Raw genomic sequence first — 19993 nt, forward strand, 5'->3', positions numbered from 1 at the left:
TGAAACATCAAGATGCAATAACTTCCACATAGAAGGTTACAGCTGCATAAGACTTCCTATGGCTGACTGGAGACCAGCCCTGATTACATTTAGATGGTCAATTGATGACATCACCTTAACCCCGCCCACTTCCGACAGGAAGTCACCTGTTTTTTCTATTGTATGTCTTACTTTTACTCTCTAAGTCATATGGGTTTAATCCTGTGCCACCTGAGATAAAATGAGATGATGATGAACTCTGATGCTGGCTGAAGCATGTGAGCGTGGAAAAATTCCAAGTTGTAGTCCCTCGCCATCTGCATACGGTTGTCTCTAAATCACACATGGAACATCCGATTGGTACCAAACTGGATATGTATGACCTTTATTGACCGCTAAAGAGCCCAACAGCCTTGAATTGTAATTTGACTCCACTGCGCCCCCTAGGTCATTCAATGAGCTATATCTCCTTGCTACATTGGCCGATCTGCACCAGATTTTTGGTGTGTCGTCAAGGAGCGATGACGAACTCATCGGTGTGTATGGCCTGGCAGACGCGCACTTTAACTGCGCGGCGGCAGGTGGGTGGCAGTGCTGGAACCCCCGCGGTGGCTATAGGCCAGAGCGGCGCTTGGCTGCGAGGGCCACTCGAGGCTGCTTGCAGCTTTAATATTTGTCTTGTGTTTTTTATTTATTCATTTATTTTACAAAAAAAAAACACCATTTTGAGATGTAGTGGTGGTGGGTACATGTCAGCCGTTGTTTGAATACACCACGAGAGTACGCATAATGACCCTGGTTACACTTCTGGATCTGACCACCGAGGGGAGGGCTGCTGCCGAGCCTGAGCTACACAGTCGTCTGCATCATGACCAGCAAATAAGCAGAACCAAAAGGCAAAAAAAAAAAAACTTTGCTAACTTTCCAAAAACCTCAAATTGAGTAATGCTGCTACATGCAGAGCATGATAATGACGATTAGTTAATCCATGCCAGTATGTCATAAGCTCGTTACCAAGAATGCTGATGTTGTTGTTGTTGCCTATTTTAACAAACAAGTCTACAAAGAAGAGCGTGTCAAAATTCCTCCACGGTGATGTGAAAGACTTGGTACCAGTAATGGGAAACATTTAACGGCCGTTGTTGGGTGGCAGAAGGGTTTCTTGGGTTCAGATGCATTTTCTCCTCGTTAAAGGAAATACTCATTATGAAAACAGATTTTGTTATTGTTGTTTTTGATGTTAGAAATTTTTTAATGAGCTTAAACAATTAAGTGCGACAGGAATCAAGTCACAGAGCACAGCAAACATATCGCAGTGTGGGGCTGATTCTTGTGCTATGATGTCAGGCCTTTTTACATGTCACCAGGCCTGAATATGTCACAAGACTTGAAGAGTTCATGTTATACCGAAGACGACATGCCCTTTTAAAATATGTCGTTCAACAAGACAACCACCCACAAAGCGCCAGAGACAAACAAGATTAACATTATTTTGGTGTGAGCAGCCCAATCCCTGGAATTTAATCTAATGGGGAAACTCGTGGAATGACGTTAAATCTTATGCTTCTTCAGCAAAGCCTTTCAGACAGGAATACCTGGACCCAGGTACCAGAACGTGTTTGTAACATATGTGGACCAGTTCTCCAAAACAGTGGTTGACTAAATATTACCTCAGCAGTCTACAGAAAAGCTAAATCTTCAAGCATTAGTTTTTAAACTCAAATATTAAGGTTTATATAGAAAAAAAATCCACTCTATTTTCAACAACCCAGTATGCCTCCATTTTTTTTTCATATTCTATAGACTGATAAAGTACTTTAAATTTTTATGTAATGGCAGAATGTTTTCTCATTTTTCTTTACCTGCATCCTCTTATCTTTCCCTCGTCATTTTGCCAGTATTGTAGAGATGCTTGTTCTCCTCATTTCGCTTCCAGTCGTCACCCTTATTCTATAGTAATTATCTAAAGAGATACTTGGGTATTTGTAATGCCTACACTTTACACACAAACTTAGAAATATGACTTGACCTGACCTGAAAATCGGACTGTGAGAGGAAGGTGCTCAAGCTTTCAAAAACAACTTTAAATTCTGCAAACATTCTGCTTTTGTGATCAGGTTCTCACTGCTCCACCGCTAAGCTTCCCATTGACATTTATTGGCTTCCGTTTAAATCTGTGCTATATGTATAGGGATTTTCATGCTATAAGGAAATGTGTTTGATCTGGTTTTTAATCCATCCACCTAAAACCACGCTTGTTGGTGTGAAACTCACCCTGAATGTTGACTTGACACTCACGGTCATAAAGTAGACGTCTTTTAGGGTTGATTTTTTTTTTTTTTTTTTTTTTTTTAAAAAAAGCCGAGCAGCTGACAGGAAAACGAGAGACGCAACAATTTATTTTCTCTCCCTGCAGAATCTTTGGCTTCTACAAGGGAATCCTGCCTCCGATCCTGGCAGAGACACCGAAGAGAGCAGTGAAGGTAGGATGAAGGATGTGTGTATTTGTCTATGGAAAGCTGAAAAGCTTCTCAGGATGTCACGCAAGGCCCAGGATCTAGTTTCATTGTGAGCTGCTGCCGTACTACCATATGAAAACACTCAAACTGCTGTTACATAGAACACACGTGCTGATTAAACACATAACGCCCTCAACCATGTCTGCCTCTTTAGACACTCCTGTTTGCCCTCTCCGCAAACCCAATATTGACTTACAAGTATTTGCTGTAAGCCATGGCATGAACGTCATCTTTTGATAGTTATAGGTGAGCAGAATTACCCATTGGAGGTTAGGCTGGGAGCGAGGGGTGCAGACGGAGAGCGCTACTTGGCACTATGCTGCTCTGTAATGAGACGCCAGAGACAAAGTGAACTTTATAAATAAGCACTCACACTGAGAAGATGGGGTAATCGCTCACATGGCAAGCAACACTGCTGATGGTGAGACATTGCTGCACCAAAATATTGGCGCAGATTAACGCTCTCCAGCCACCCCAGCTCTTATTTCCTCTACAAATTAGAGGAAATGCCCTTTGCCGAAGTAAGAGATTAAGCCGGATGTTTAGGAGTCCAGTTAGAATCTCAAATCTTAAAGTAGCGCCATGTAATGGGTTGTGCACTTGAAAATGTTTCAGAAACCCTGAAGGGTTAGTTTGGGTTTCTTTGTAAAGCTATTAAAAATGTCATGTTGCCACAAGCTTCGTGGAAAGTTTCATAAATCCTTCCAGCGGTGGAAGCTAACAGGATAATCACAACCGTCGTATCAATTCACGTCAACGGCTAATTTGGCGACTCCGCCAGGATCATTCTTTAACAACAGCAACACACTGCAACCTACGGCTTTCTATGCTGCTGCAGAACTGATGCAAAATCCAAAAGGTTCCTCCACAGAGCTAAAGCGCACTGGTGAGTTACAGCTGATCTGACAGATGGAGGCGCATAGCAGACTCAACCAGCATGAGTTCATAGAAACACAAACTTTATTCGTTTTTACCACCGCTCAGAGGATTTAGATACTTTCCACCAGCTCACAGTAACGACATCTTCCTGTTACCGATAACAGTTTCAGTGAACTTCACCACAATAACATCTTTATTGTGCCTAAATTAATCTTGTATTTCAGCAGCATAATCTCACTCTAAACTTAATTTTTTATTATTTTTTTTAAAGTGAATCATTTAACCTGACTATATTTATTCAGTGGATTATATTTTAAGAAATATTAGCAGTGGAAAAACTCAAGTTACCCTTGAATTGCATAATTTTTACAACCTATGTTTTCCAGTAAAATATGACACATTCTTAGATTTAGAGCATACAGGGAACTTTGAATATTTTGCTTTGCGCTATTTCTCTACATCGTGGATCCTTGATGTTGTGTCTGACCAAACATTTCTGTGCTGATCTGGTTGTTCTGGATCGTTACCTTGCTAAAAGACCTAATGGTGACTCTTTTTCAGTTTACACGTAGCCGCCGCTAGATATCCGTTTGAAATTCCTGGTATTTCAAAGAGTTCCTGACGGTATATGCTGAAACATCCAACATTTGGATGAGTTGTTTTTTTCCAAGTATTCATCCTAAACCCACAACCTCCTTGTTCCTACATATTAACCAGGACAGAAAAGTTGTCGTCACGGATGGCGTTGCCTGTTTTGTGACTTTCCCGACACGTCGTTAATCCTGATCTTGCCTCCACAGTTTTTCACCTTCGAGCAGTACAAGAAGGCGCTGAGTCTGACGCCTTTGTCTCCTGGCGTGGTGAGTGTGCCAAACAGAAGCACCTGAGTACACTTTCGCTTAAGCACACAAACACGCACAGAACCAGGAAGAAAAGTTCATCTGACGTCTGCTTAGCTGCCAAAGTCGGTTAAAGCAAACATGAACGGCCAAAAAAAATTTTACCAGGCAAATTATGTCATGTGAGTGCAAATGTTCTTACAAACCTTCAGTTGCTACTTCAACAATGAGCTACGCACAAGTACATTTAGAAGGGAAATTACTGTCACTCGTAGCAGATTTTTTTTTTTTTATTGTACATCTATCGACATTGTACAGAGGCTTGATAGTTTACTTTAACAAGTTTACAGTTCTTCGATATCTGTATGACAAATATAACATTGCTTTTCTTTTCGGGCATAAAGACATATCGGGTGGCAATGGACAAAATAAATATTTTAACTAGGGATTAAATGATAAAAGCCCGGAAAACCACTTTTGTTAAATGTTAAGCACATGTGAAAGCATTCCTGATGAATGACACACTCCAAAATGTCAGGCCTATCACTGGTGTATAATAAAAATATATAATAGCTTGTATAAATATCGCATAAGCCGTTCAACTTATTGTTGAAAACCTGTGAGGTTCGGTCTTAGCTCAGGTTTTATCTTTGCCGAATAAAAAGAAAAAAAAAAATCCCAACGATATTTAGAAATTTGTCAAATGCCATGTTTATTCCGCTGGCAATTTTTGGTTAAATTTATTGGTTAGCATTCTGTGAGGATGATTAAGAACTTACAACACAGGACTGCCACAAACCTCTTTGTATGTTATGTGATCGACCAACACAAAGCAGTACAAAATTTTTAAGTAGAAGGAAAAGTTCTTGGGGTTTTTTCGGTTTTTACAAAAATGTGACGCATTTGCGTTTAGCCCCCTTTTTTGCTAAATAAAATAAAAAAGTGCGTCATTTTGTCTTCAGAAGTCACATAATTAGTACACCGAGTCCCTCTGTGTGTAATTGAATCTAACTACGAATAAAGCTGTTTTATGTAGATCCTGGAGGTTTGAGAACATTAGTGAACAAACAGCATCGTGAAGACTGAGGAACCCAGCAGACAAATCAGAGGTAAATTTGTGGCGAGGTTTAAAACAGGGTTTGGTTTTAGAACAATATTCCATTTCAGAAAGCACTTTCTGTCTCATCATCTGGAAAGGAGAACAGAATGGCATGACTCTGGAGGAGCTGCAAATGCCCACAGCTCAGTGGAAAGAATTTGTTGACCTGCCTAACATTTGTGGTGTGCTCCATGCCACTTCTTTCCCAGATTGGAACAAAGCTATTACTCAAAGAAAGACGTAAGAAGTTCTGCTTGCAGACAGACGCAGCAAACGTGGAAGAATGCCATCTGTTTAGATGAGACCAACTCTTTAGCCCACGTGCAAAATACAATGTTTGACAGGAAACTAACACCGCACATCACCCTGAATATTCCAAACCCCCCTTGAAACATGGTGGTGACAGTGGCAGATGTTTTTTTCCTGAGCAGGGACAGTGAGGCTGGGTCAGAGCTGACGGGAAGGTTTGCAGTTTCCCAGTGAGTGGATGGCGCCTTTGTTTGGCTTTGCTCCTACTGGTTGCCATTGTTTTTCTGCAGATTTTGTCTTTTCATCTTCTATTGGGCATGTTACATGTATGACTTTCACCAATGAGTGGTTCCTATGGAGGCATTCTTCGCGACACTTTGATGGGCGGAAGAGAGGACAGAGAGCCGGTGTCCAGGTGAAGCTCTCTGGAAGCATGGGGTCGTTGGCAAGCGACACCATAAATCTCTCACCACTCGTTGGTTTGGCTTTTGTGCTGATGAGGATTTTACAATCATTTCACCAACTTTGATATGTTCCACCTGAAACTCTGCGATGTTACTGGTTTCTTGATTACTTGTCATTGTGCAGAGGCTTATCACGTCCAAATGGACCGTACTAATGGATTTTAGTGACTTTTTATCACCTACTCTCAAGCTGTAAAAGTTGGGAATTTTGATGACACTGACCTTTTTGCTTAGAGCTTTATCAATATTATAGACTTAAATTTATTCAGTATTTATCAGGACTTCCTCACTCAGAAGGACACAAAGGATTTTGTTTTTACTTTAGGTTTCAAAATTGATTGCATGTCCTCTGAGAGCTTTTTAAATTCCTCGACAGCAGACCTTTTTTCCCACTGATTTTAATCTTTTCTTGGCTCCTTTCAGTGCTGTAGATTCTCAGATGGATTGTTTCTGTTATTTTAGAGATTATCTGCCCTGTTAAGAAGAGACCATAACCCGTCTCAAACACCACGCCATAGGTAAATGATAACATCCGCTGCTTAAGGCGTACTTGTAGAAAAATTTGACACCTGTGGACGAAAACCCATTTCAGGTATTTCTTTTGTAGCTTCTTTTAATAATACAGTCAACTTTTTCTTTTTTCTAAAAGTAGACTTTATTTATTTTTTCCATAGACAAAGTTAGAAAGATAAGTACAATATTTATTTGTCTGCACAGTTCCCTCTCCAGCTGGGCCTTTTGTTTCAGATTGTTTCCTTACCTGGCTCAGCTAACCCTGTTAGCGCCATGAAAGCTTTCTGGACATTTTACCAGCTTGCCTGTTCAAGACTGTTTTTCTGTGTCTCGGTCCTAAATGTACTTAACATAGCAAACATTTCTTTTATTTTATTTCTGGTCAGTTTATCTGAAGAGTGCCGTCATCCACCCGCTTTCAAAAATAATAATTTGTGTTGGTCTGTCATGTGTAATATTAATTAAATACATTACAATGCCTTGTTTTACTGATTTTGAGAAGGAATCAAATTCAATAAATTTTTTAACTAAATGTTTTAATAGTTTTAATCTCTTAACTAACTTATTCTCTACAGTGTTAACTTTTAATGTTTTGCTGTGAATATTTTGTAAAGTCTGTGTGCGGCAGGATGCCTCTTATAAAGAAGATTTCTAATCTCAATGCTACTCTGAAATAATTTAAAATCTACAACTCTCCTCCTTATGAGTAAAACTGAAAACAAAACACAACCCAGAAACAACACATTCCCAGGTATGTGTAAGTTAATAATGGAAGTTAGAGGTGCTGTTATGTAATTCTCCTGAAATAATTCATCCATCCATTGACTGCACCCAGGGGGCTGGTGCATATCTCCAGCGATCATTAGGTGACCCTGGAAAGGTTGCCAATACATCTCAGGCCAGTAGAGAGACTCAAAGAACAACCAGCCATGCACACACTCACAGCTAAGGAGGATTTTGAGGGACTGATTAACCTGACGGTCATGTTTTGGGACTGTGGGAGGAAGCTGGGGGTACCTGGAGAGAACCCACACATGCACAGGGAGAACATCCAAACTCCACGCAGAAAGTCCATGGACTGACATTTAAACCTAACTGTGTCATTGACTTGACATGAAAACGACTTATAAAAACATTTTAGAGAAACAGATTCCAGTATAAATATTTAGGATGATGCAGAAAAAGCCTGGCACGCCAAAAGTCCATTTATCATCCTCCTCATGGAAGCATCAGTGATGGATTGTTTTCCTTGTAGGCATTTCCAGATCCAAAACTCGTGTAATTTTAAATATCTATTTTGAAATATTCAAATTTAGCGTGCACTGTGGAATCTGTTTTTGTTCTGTTTCCACCTGCCTGTACCTGATACGTTTGCGATTTGACCATAATCTGTCGTAAGCTGACCTCCACGGCTGCTCATTCAGAAGCAGATTACACCACTTCCAGTGACTCCACAAATAGTTTTACAATCTTTACGCCAGCAAGACGATTGCTCATTCAGTCCCAGGTTTGGAAATGGACAGATTTGAGTTCCCGGGGTGTGGTTATCACACGCCCAAAAATTTAGTGGGGGGGTCAATTGTCAGCCATGATGGATGGTTTACCTGTAAGTCCGTATCAAAACCACCTCCACACAGAAAACATCCTCTGCTGGCTTTACAGCCAGTGGTGGAGAAATGTTTACCTACCTCATCCATCAAGCTCTTGTTCCACTTCTGCTCCACCTCCTCCCTTACCATCTTCTTCCTGCAAGAGCTGCAAACCTCAAATCCCCCAGAGGCCCGCGCGCATCGGGCGCACCAATTCACATCAGATCATTAGCGCAATTTAATTACAGATTAGTGCGCCGTCTCTCTTTCTCCCAACCCTATTCAGCGCGGCACAGCTGAATGCCTTCACTCTGATTAATGAGGACACACACAGTAATAATACAAATAAGGAATTAAAACATGGCCGCTTGGCTGTGTGAACATCGTGAGGCATGTCTGAGAGGATGGGTCCTGCGGCTCTGACAGCGGGATAAAGACGCAGGAAGAGTAATGAGCTTCAGACACGTTCTCGACATGTTCCCATTACGCCTCTCGCCGAGCATGCATTCATGCACATTTGCACACAGACACAAAAACACGCCGAAATACAAAGCTCGGTGCAAATACATCTGGTGGTGCAGGTTCCATTTTTAATTGTGTGGCAGGTATATGAAGTAATCCGACCTGCAGTGGTCGTCTTCTTCAGGACAAATTACGTAAAACTGCAACAGTCTTGCTTCCTCTTTCCACTCGCCTTCCTTTCCCCTCCTAGATAACATCTAGCATATTGTCAGCTAACACCCTCAGGTGTCTTGCGTGTCTTCGGGAACAATTTGTCTAACCATGACAGAGACATATTTGCATTTTGGAAAAAGAAAAAAAAAAAAAAAATTCTAGAAACATTGCTTCACCGCTGAGTTAAACGGTTTCTCTGCTCTGCTCCATCTTTGCCCAGATGTTACCCTCTCACTCTCGGGGTTAAATCATGTCCATCTCCCCTCCAGGCGCTGTCCATAGCCGGCCTCGGCTCAGGCTTGACCGAGGCCTTCATCGTCAACCCATTCGAAGTGGTGAAAGTCAGTCTCCAGGCCAACAGAGACTCCTTCAAAGAGGTTGAGTGAAAGAAAATGCCAATCTACCTTTTAAAACGTTGCTTAATTGTTCACGTTTTTCCTCACGGCTCCTCAACGAGATCCTTTACAACTCTGTCTCTCGACAGCAACCCTCCGCTTTCGCCCAAGCACGACGTATCATCGACTCAGACGGCTTTGGATTGAGAGGTCTGAATAAAGGGTTAACGTCAACACTGGGACGCCACGGAGTTTTCAACATGATCTACTTTGGCTTCTACTTCAATGTCAAGGACGCGATCCCGGCCAACCCGGTAATATGCGAGTGAAAAATCTGCACTGTGTGGAATTTCGTCTGCGGCACATTCCTGCTGCTGTGCCTCAGCGCTGCCTAACCTTTCCTGACTCTGCCTACTTTTGGCTAACCTCAGCCTCTATGATCCTCACATGTCCTTGCCACATTGCTGCGGGAGAATAACAAGTGTTTAACAGTATGATTAGCTTGCACGGCACGGAGGAAGCAGAAATCAGAGAGAAGCTTCCAAGATCAGCCCCACTAATACCTCGTCTGTTTGCTCTTCATAACATCCTCAAAGTTTCGGATTACACATCCGGCAGTGCCTGATGGCCCAAACAAAAGTTAATTTTGTTTAATGGAAACGTTACCATACGCCACTTCCACATGTACAATCCAGAGCATTAGATTAGAAGTCCAATGAACTAATTGGAAGCAGACAACCGTACTATTTTCAAGAGGAGGTTACAGTGGGAGGCCCGGCTCTGTTGTATTTTTCCAATTTTTTTTTCCAAAGCTGCATAATGTACATCGAAGTGGCCATCCTCTGTGAATAATGATTATGTGGCTAGACGACTTAAATAACTTTCTTCTTGGGTTGTGGCCGTTGCTTGTAGGCTTCATCCATTTATGTGTGCGGTGCAGGAGTTTTGTTTGCGAGAGGCTAACGACACACGCTTTTAAAATATACAGTGACTTGTAAAAGTCACTGCTTAAAGTTTATACTGTTTAAAACTTCTTGTGATTTTGTCAGATCGTTTGCTACAACTTAAGTGTGTTTTATAGACCTATAGAGTATACTCTTAAAATAAAGGAAAGTGTAGTTCCAGGTCTTTAGGGCTATGTCGATACCAACTTTGTACATCTAGAGACTGAAATTTATCCCCTTTTCTCTTTGTGAAGTAACTCATGTGCTCAGTCGCTTCATCTGTGAACATGGAATATGCTTCAAGCTAAACCGTTCAGCTGTAGCTCTGGCTGCATGTTCAGCGTCGTGTTGTGAACCTTTTGTGCGTCCTGGTTGTCCTCCATCCGTCTCCTCATTAGATGGACGGAGACAGCTTACCTGTCTCAACAGAATATCAGCATTCATAGCGCATGATGCTGCCACCACCATGGGTGGTTTGCATAAATATTTTTTTTAATGATTTTTATGCAAAACGGGATTTTGCAAGAAGGTAAAAAGTTTAATTTTTTGTCTCTTCTGGCCGGAGCAGCTTCCACATGTTTGCTCTTTCTCCTTTCAACTTGGACTTTATTTATGCCAATAATCAATATGAAATTAAGTGGCTCAAAGTTGGATTCTTTTAACAAACAAATGATTTCTCAGTGCGATTGGTTTCACTTATTTTTATTTAGACGAAATGGGGTTTGATACGTATTCACACTGCACAGTTCTGATTTAATTTTTATTTAAAACCCTGTCTTTAGTTTTATTCGACCTTGTAATCATGCACTAATTTCTACTGGCCAGTCAAAAATCCGTTTTAATGAAATACATTACAGTTTTCACAAAATGTGAGCCTGACACAGCACTGTAAATGTGTGTTTTAGAGACTGAGCTAAAGTTTCATTGCTCAAAGCTTGTCAGCAACATGAGCAATGAGCTTTCAAGTCAATCATGTCAATAGTCAAATTTAGATTACCGAGCCCGGGCTTCTGTTGTGCGGACATTTGAATAGCACATAGGAGGCAGATAGCACACTGCCATCATTCACCAGGGGATGTGTGAGGAGATGTTTGCTTAAGGCTGTTAGGAAGTGGCTTGATGGGTGTACTTAGGCCGTGGCTATATTCCTCCCCCCGCCACCCCCTTAACCCGCATCCCACTTGAAAAAAACAGAAGAAGTGGGATTAGATGTTGATTTACCACAGCTCTCGGGGTGTCCAGCCTCTTGAGAAAGCCCTGGACCGGAGAAGCTGCTGTCATTTGTAAAAATATCCTGGCCAATTAGCTGTCAGAGCTCTCCGAGTCTGGGCTTCTTTGGTACAGTAATACCCCTGTGCCGAGTCACAGGCCAATTACCCAAATTGTCCCCATATGCCTCCCTAGTCTGCCTGCGTGAACCCTGTTTATAAATCCTCCGTCTTGGCTCCGCAAAGAACATGTGGTTCTGCTCAGCCAATCACAGCGCTGCACCACAGTCAGGAAGCGCAAATTTGCCCCTCTGAGCCCCTCCTTCCACCGCCATAAAATGATCCGGGCTTTCATGCCAGGTTTGAAATCATGCGCTCCGATCCCGTCGTCTCTGTTTCACTTTCGCTCTCGCATAAAAATGCAGTGTCAAATTACTGTGTGTATTAACTTGGTGTCACTTCTTTTGTGTGTGTGTGTGTGTGTATTTTTTGTTTTTTTAGTTCTCAAAACGTTTCCAATGAAGATTATGCTTGTCAAACCAATAAGCTGCAACCTCATCTTCCAAACAGGACCCCACGTTAGAGTTCCTGAGGAAGTTTGCGATCGGCCTGACGTCTGGCACCATCTCGTCATGTGTGAATATTCCCTTCGACGTAGCAAAGAGCCGCATCCAAGGGCCCCAGCCGGAACCGGGAGCCATCAAGTACCGCACCTGCTTCCAGACCATGGCGCTGGTGTACCGCGAAGAGGGGTAAAGGCAACGGCGATAAAATAACGGGGCGCCAAACGTCCGTCCTGCAACTTTTTATTGCGTCCCAGTTCCAACAGGCTTGAGTCAAAGAACTCAGTTATGTCCTCACACAATCGGGATCTACAGAGTTCTGTGAATGACGCATCTAAAAGTTGCAGGCCCTCCAGGACTGGACACATGTGCCTTGAAGGAATAGTCCCGTTTGAGCTTCTGTTAAAGGGTTAAAAGGTTAAATAGCAGTTTATATCTTAACTCTCTTGGCGTCAGAGTTTAGAATAAATTGGCCCCGCTTGTTCAAAAGGGGTCGAGACCAAACCCAGACTCTTTATGTGTTAAAAAAAAAAAAAAAGAAAAAAAAAAGTCTGGTTTCCAGTGTTGGAGCAGTGAATGCAAACGGGATTTATGAAGCTTTAAACCAACATTATCTGAATCGGTCTTTAGAAAGGTCTCAGAAACCCAGTCACAAAATAAATGTATTCGTTAAGGGGAAGACGCAGTGTTTTAAAACTTGTTTTATTGATTTATTTATTTATTTATATATATATATATATATATATATATATATATATATATATATATATAACTTGTTAGGAAACAATCATATCATAGCCTCACCTTTAACCCCACTTTCAAACTCAAATGTTTAAGATGAAACGACTGCAAAATGTAACCACTTTTCCTCTGTGGTCTTGTCAAAATAACTGTATGATATCAAAGGAAAGCTGTGTATTTTACTACTTTAGGTGAAGGATTTTTTTAATTATTATTTTTATACCTGTGTGAAACTTGGTGCGATTCACACAGAAAAAGTAATTGATGGTACTCCAACCACTATTTCCTGCCTAAATAATTACCAGCTTCAGGGCAAATTACTTCCCAATACAAATGAAATGATGGTTTAAAGAAAACAGCATTACATAAACTACATGAACATTTCTAACAAACTGAGTAGTTTTAAGATGATTCAAGGTAGCTCTGCTCTTGTTCCTGAGTCTTTAGCTTCATCCTCCAGAATCTCCTAATCTGAATGCAACCTTATTCCTAATCCATGTGGTTTTTTTAATGAGTTGTGTGTGTAAAACGTCTCTAGATAACCTGATTATAAATGTGCATTGATCTATCAAAGGTTGAAGGATGACCTAAAGAAACGACATCTGTTTATGCAGCTAGCATAGTTAGCTGTTTTATAAACTGCACCAGTATGGACTGAGTTGCTACAAAATGCCCAAAAAGTTCTTGATTTGTGTTAGAAATAAGATGAGTTGCGTTTTGTTAAAGGAAGTTGGGCAAAACTTCATGCACCTCAAAGTAGACTTGGCGAAAACGTAATATCTGACATCTTCGAAGTGTTTTTATCAACTGATAACTCGCAGCCAAACAACTTGAATTCCCCACAGGAGTTTTTATAGATATTTGAAAAGTACAAACATTACAGTTCTCGCTTCAAATATGGATTCTTCAGTCACTTTATTCTTGAATCTTTATCCATTAGTAAATGTTAGAAACCTGACTGATAATCGTAGCAAGAATCCTGTTTCAGTTTAGGTGCAGGTTTATCACACTGCACTTGAAGCAACAAGTAACAGTAAACGCCACAAGTACCAGAACTTTGCAGGGATATGTCTGCAGGATTGTTTTGCTTTATTGAAACGCGTGAAAAGGAAGAAATTTAGCTAAACTGAACATTTTCAGTGAGAAATGAATCTTGCCATGAATTACTTCAACTGTCAATGCCTTACCAGTAGTTGCAGCCAATTTAAATCTTGCAGCAACGTCAACAGGAATGCAAGATGAAGTCAGTAAGAGAGTTATGCACTTCAGGTAGGATATTAGCTGCTCACAATCTTTTGACATGCTTCTGAAGTTCTGAAATGTACCTTTATGGTACATTCACACGTTTTAGTCTACAAGCAAACTTTGGTCGTCCTAAAAACCTCGGTCTTGGTTCTGTTGAAGCAAACCTTAGCGTGGTTCACTTCAACAGAGGAAGTAGATTAAAGCACATGCCACTTTGGGTAAAAACAACAAAAACAAACATGTGAGTCTAGCACCGGCAGGAGAAATGGCTCGTAGTCGTTTTCCTAAAGAATAAAGACAATTGCTACAACCGCTAACATCTGACGCCACTTCATTTTTGTCCGCGTTTCGTGAAGAATGAAATTGCGCTCGTCGTCTTCTGAGGTTTTCATGTTGTTGCCTTCAGGGGTTCTTGGTACGTCGCCACCACTGGCAAAGGGGGCTACACAGGTTTTACAAAGAGCTCGGTTCGTTTTGCACAGTGCGGTTTGAAAACTAACCAAGCCAGCTGAAATTGTAATCAAACTGAGTCTACCGGACCATCAGGTGCGAAAACCCCCTTAATGCAAAGCCGTAAAACACGAACGTCAAATTCTATGCTGCGCTCAGCATGATGCCAATCATAAATTTGATCAGTGACTGCAGACGTTTGTCACTTCTGGGGTAACTGTGGACGTACTCTCAAGCCCCAGAGACTTGACAGCTCCAAACGGAGGTTTCAAGGAAAGATGTATGTTATGTTAGCAGTTGCCCCGGGCTTTCTGGTTTGCCCCCATGCCGCTCCCTGAGACAAGACCCCAAAGAGATGTTTGTCGTTAGTGGATGTTGTTAGTTTGTAGATGGGGTGGGGGTAGCGGCCTGAGCGGCACTGAAGCCTCGTCGCGGGCATGCACAAACCGTGCCCCCGCCGCCACATCCAGTCCCCTTCCCTTAACACAACACAGTCTCAGCTAATTAGTGGTCCCTATGGGAGACATCGTTAAGCAGACCCTAACGAGCCGCGCGGCGCTCCACGGGTCAATCTAATCAGACAGAGGGCCAGGGAGGAAGTGGGTCGAGCCTTATTAACGCCATCATTGGCGGGGGCAGGGAGTGGGACAAGGAGCACGAGGCAGAGGCAGGCAGCCGCTGATCACCTTGAACGCATTAAGGGACAGGTATTCGCCCACGCTAGCCTGTTAGTCCCCGATGGGGTGACAGACGTGCTCAGGCAGCAGACAGACGGAAAACGAGGCGAGATCAATCGACATCAGCAGGAGCGGGGACGTGTGCGTTGCAGAACGTTCCCTCTCAGGTTATCACCAAAAGAGCGATCGATTTTACTTGTTCGTCACCTTGAAGTTGCAGCCAGCAAAGGCGATCCTGCTTTTATCGAGCGTTGAGCCAGAATAAACGCTTTATCGTTTATTTGCTGAATATTTCTGCTGCACTGATGTTTGAAATCAGCAAATTAACCCAAGGAAACGTTTCCTATTGACTATAAAGAAGATGTATTTGAACTGAGACTGAATTTCCTTTTTCTGTGTGTTTGGTTATTTGATTACTTTACTTGTGTGTGTCTGTATTTCTAACTCATTTTTCTTTTTTTTCTGCAGCTTCTTGGCTCTGTACAAAGGTTTGGTTCCCAAGATCATGAGACTTGGACCAGGTAAAAAAAAAAACGTTTGACACTTTACACTCAGTGTTTTAGTTTTATAATGTAAATTTGAATGTTGGTGTGCAAACCTAAATCAGTAATGTTTAACATTTGAAACACTGATTTTGGTACATTAGTTGGAATTATAAATTACATAACTAAGCAAAGCTTTCTATAAAATCATTTCTGGTACTTGTATCACAGTACCTTGCCTTTTGTTTCAAACCCAATGAACTTTTTCACATTTCAAGATATTGCAACCACAAACTTCTGTGTCAGCTGTGGATTTTTATTGATATATTGGGGGGGGGGGAAGCATAGTTGGGAAGTAGAAAGTTTCTACAAATAAATATCCAAAAAGAATGGAGATGATTTGTTTCCAGTTTCCTGAGTCAACACTTTGTAGAACCTGATTTTGAGAGAGCTCGACTTATTGTAACCCGCTTTACCCCGGGCTCATCTGCTGAGTCCATTTGTCCTCATGATGCTGATTGATCCGTAATATTCTCCAACAGACCATTTCATAAATGTGCCCAACTTTGTATTTGTCTGCTACACAAACTCTGAAAAAAATTCAGGATTTTTTGTAACACAGTAAAATGTGAAGAAGTTTAAGGGTTGTGCATGTTTTTGCGAGGCGCTGCACGTTTGCTTTCAGCGATCAGTATACATGTATTTAAAGATGCAGTCGTCCGTTTCCTGTATCTAATGGAGGCTGCAAATCCCCTTAATCCTCATTTAAATATGATGACAATAAAAGCAGTGCTCCTCTCATGTCTTGTGTAAATGAGACTGGGCTTCTCCGTCGTGTTTTGCTGCAGGTGGAGCGGTGATGCTGCTGGTCTACGAATATGTGTCGATGTGGTTGCAGAAACACTGGTAACGAGAAAACCACAGAAGAGAAACGAAAGCCTGTAATTTCTGTTCCAAATTTATTCCTCATTGACTGAATTGGTGACTCACCATGAAGCCTTTGGTTTTTTTGGTTTTTTTCTAAGATTTATAAAAATACCAAAACAGTGTTCCCATATTTGGACAATACATCTTGGTCGCTCAGGAATGAAAGCTGTGTGAACCAATAGCACCAAAAAGTATTAAATTTTTTTTTTTTTTTTTTTTTTTTTTTTTTTTTAGCAAACGCTCCCAGCATAGACAAAACAGTGCCGACTTTATAAAGTGACCTTTGTAAATGGAGCTCTAAAGTTATTAGACAAATTTTTTTTCTGTGCCGCTGTTTGTCCCCAACTTGTTTAAAATGGGTCAGTTTGTTTGTTTTTTTGTTTTTTTGTTTGTTTGTTTTTTTTACAAAAATGGACTAAATAAATAGGTAGTTGCCTTCACTTTACAACAACTCTCCTGTTATCCCTCTTTTGTCGAGATGAAGCCGTTCATAGACGATTCCAATATTTGAATTCTTACTACATTTTAAAACTAACATTTTTAAGGCTTTCAATTTAAAAAAAAATTATTCAAAGCACTAAAAACTTCATTTAAACTTCTCTAAATGAATGAATTAAAATGTAACTAACTTTGTAAACCAACATGCGCCTCAGATTTGGAACGACACAAACGCACACAGTAAAGACGGGAAGGTTCTCCTCCTCTTTGGTTCTTCTTCTTTTTAGGATTAGAAGAAGAAGAAGTGATGACACTTCTTCTTTAGTGTCATCCATCTTCTTATCGTCTCCAATCAGTTTCCCTCTCGGTACAACAGGAAGCACCCGAGCATGCTGCTGCCACTGCTGTTTTTCCACTGCAGCCGATAGTTGTCCTGTCAACAGATTCTCCCACCTGAGCTGTGGAATTGTGCAGCTCCTCCATAGTTACTGTGTTTCTCTTGGCGTTCTCTCCTATCAGAGCTCTGCAACCTTCACAGCCCAAAGTGTCGTTTCCTCTCTCAGGCCATTTGAACAAAACTTGCTTAGAGCTGCAAATATCGCACAACTATTTGGGGGGAAAAAAGACAACTTGTCATTTTTGATTAATATATCTACTCTCGAAAATGTATTTTTTTTAAGAACCGACATTTTATCTTTTTTTTTCTGATCTAAAAGAAAGATGAACAAAAAATGTAGCAAAAAAAAGATCTTTTCTTTCTGCGAGATAGAAAATGATGATTTTTTTTTTTTAAAATATCACATATTTTCCAACAAACAGATTTTAAAAGCGCATCACTGGCACTATTGGTGACATTTCTCTGTAGAGATTCAAATCAAATATTACAAGAAGAAACCCAAAAAGAAACAAAAAAAACACCAGATAAAACCTGCATTTCTTATATATATATATATATATTTTATCCTAACCTGGATTTAAACGTTGATCCTGAGGCCTTCGCAGAGCAGGCTTCATGTCGAAGTTAAATTACACACAGGCGTACTATTTGTCTCTTATTTTCTTTAAGGCTGTCCAATTAAATGGGGGTTAAATGCAAACTCTGCTCACTGCCGCTTTCAGATTTTTTTTTTTTTTTAATTTAGAAAACCTTTTCCTTTCACTTCAGTCATGCGCTACTGTGCGTTGATCACAATAACATGAAATCCCAACAGAATGCATAAAGTTAGTTTTTGAAATTACCATTTTCAACCTTTCCATGATCTGAAATTTACCTTTTCTTTTTTTTTAACTACGCATAAAATATGGAGTTTTGTTTCCATGTTTTGTTAAAAAATTGAAAGGTTGAAACAATGTGCTCCTTATGCGCTGGTGCGAGCTGCGGTCGGGATGCATACTTCCCCGTGCCCTAATGGCCGACTTGTGCTGTCACACATCCGTCTTTTCTGCTCGTGTTTCACCTCGGCGCTGATATAAGCGTATCGGCTTTCCCCCCGTTTACCGCGCCATCACTCGCTTCTCATCTTCCTGCCATCCCAGCCTTTTGTTGTTTGACTAGCTGTCAGCCGAACAAGTTGCGCCTGCCAGCTGAGTGTCAGTCTCTTCCGTGTCTTGAGTGTAGCTTCCAGTGCAAGCTTAAACAACAAGCTTTAGAAAAATCCTAATGAGGCCTCGGGTCCTTTGTTCACGTTCCCTCCCTCGGCCCGCATATCTTTTCCACAAATATGCAATCTCACAAACACAACTGTCCGAGAGCCGCGGGGCGTCGCGGCTGCCCTCGAAGACTCTTATCGTGACCTTATCTGGTAGCTCCGACCGACCGAGCCACGTTGGCATTTGACAGCTGCCCCCCTTAAGTGGGGGTTTTTCCCCTCACCCAAACAAAAAGGGCGCCTTCCTTTTTTTTTTTTTTTTTTTTGCCTGGGGACCTGCGGTGATAGATGAACAACCGTGGCTCGCAGACTGATGAAATCGTAAGCTCCCAACCTGTCCTTTTTTCGTAATGAAGTGCTCAGCGTGGATGTTTGTTTCGGGCCTGACAGCTTGCAACATGCACGCCCAAAATTGCCGGTAGCTAGGCAACAAAGCCACCTTCAGCTCAATTCCCCGCACATCTTGATCACCATAAATCAGCAAAATATGCGGCCTCCGTATGAAGCGCTTCACCTCGGCGGTTCCACTCTGACGAACCTCCAATCTGCGCTCGGCTCTGCTTGTGTTTTCCAATGCAAACAGTCGGTGATTAATGTGCATTAAAATCTACCAGAGTGAGGGTGCGTGCATGCACAAAGACATGCTGGGTTCGTCTCTGCTGATTTCTTCTCTTCCCCCTCCCCTCTGCCCTCCACCTCTCTTAAAATCCCAAGTTTGAGAGGTTTTGCTCACCTGTCTGCTCGACGTTGTTGTTTTAAGACATTAGGAAAACACTCTGGCTGTCGTCAGCTTCTTTGAAAAGTGCTCACTGAGCAGAAGCACGCACAGAGCGCCGTGTTCAGCCAGTGTCAACATTCTCTGCTCTGTGTTACCCTGCAAAAACCGAAGGCTGTCTTGTTTCTGATTGCATGTGAAGAAGTAAAGATAACCATATGACACTGAAGTCAGACTCAACATAATTAATTATAAACACGTGTCGGCCCCTATTTTCAAAACTGCATCTTGTGGACCATAAAGTCGAGCAGCGAGGGCTTTTCGAGCACTTTTTTTTTTTTTGAAAATATATTCATCACGCGGCCTTCAGATGAGCTTGAATTTTAATGTTTTGAGTCAAAGAAGGCCTTTTTTTTTATTATTATTATTTTTTTGTTCTTGGAAGAAAAAGTTGACTTTAAAACAGCATCCAACCCTCTTCTACTAGCAAAAGAATCATTAGCCGTTGGCGATAGTTGGTCTTTGGTTAAAGGATGGTGGCGATGGCCAGCCTCTGCAGTCTGCACGTCGGCCCCCTCCATCCCCCTACCCCCAACGCGATGCGGTTCACGTACGGTCAAACACTGCGACCGTGAGCAACGGTCCGTGACCACTGGATGCGGGGAGAGGCGTTTTCCAAGTCAAATCAGCTCATGCATGGGGCGGACTGTTGACACTGCAACGCGGAGGCACTGTTTACGCTGCGACACGGGACGGATAGACAAAAAAAAAAGAGAAAGGAAGAAAAAGAAAAAGCGAAACACCTTCTCGAGTT

The 19993-nt window shown here is 41.6% G+C and overlaps 1 protein-coding gene across 1 annotated transcript in view; it reads left to right on the top strand.

The window, feature by feature from the left end:
- slc25a21 (solute carrier family 25 member 21) overlaps nucleotides 1–16828 on the top strand; it is a 123056-nt gene extending 106228 nt beyond the window's left edge. Inside the window, exons 5-11 of the mRNA XM_015041476.1 lie at nucleotides 2396–2462; nucleotides 4178–4237; nucleotides 9075–9182; nucleotides 9290–9454; nucleotides 11863–12044; nucleotides 15437–15489; nucleotides 16299–16828. Coding sequence (XP_014896962.1) covers nucleotides 2396–2462; nucleotides 4178–4237; nucleotides 9075–9182; nucleotides 9290–9454; nucleotides 11863–12044; nucleotides 15437–15489; nucleotides 16299–16360 — 697 coding nt within the window. The 3' untranslated portion in view covers nucleotides 16361–16828. The remainder of the gene's footprint in view (nucleotides 1–2395; nucleotides 2463–4177; nucleotides 4238–9074; nucleotides 9183–9289; nucleotides 9455–11862; nucleotides 12045–15436; nucleotides 15490–16298) is intronic.
- Nucleotides 16829–19993: the final 3165 nt, after the last annotated feature.

The sequence above is a fragment of the Poecilia latipinna genome, unplaced genomic scaffold (assembly GCF_001443285.1).
Source record: "Poecilia latipinna isolate Pla-1442-1.1 unplaced genomic scaffold, P_latipinna-1.0 Scaffold553, whole genome shotgun sequence".
Lineage (NCBI taxonomy): Eukaryota > Metazoa > Chordata > Actinopteri > Cyprinodontiformes > Poeciliidae > Poecilia > Poecilia latipinna.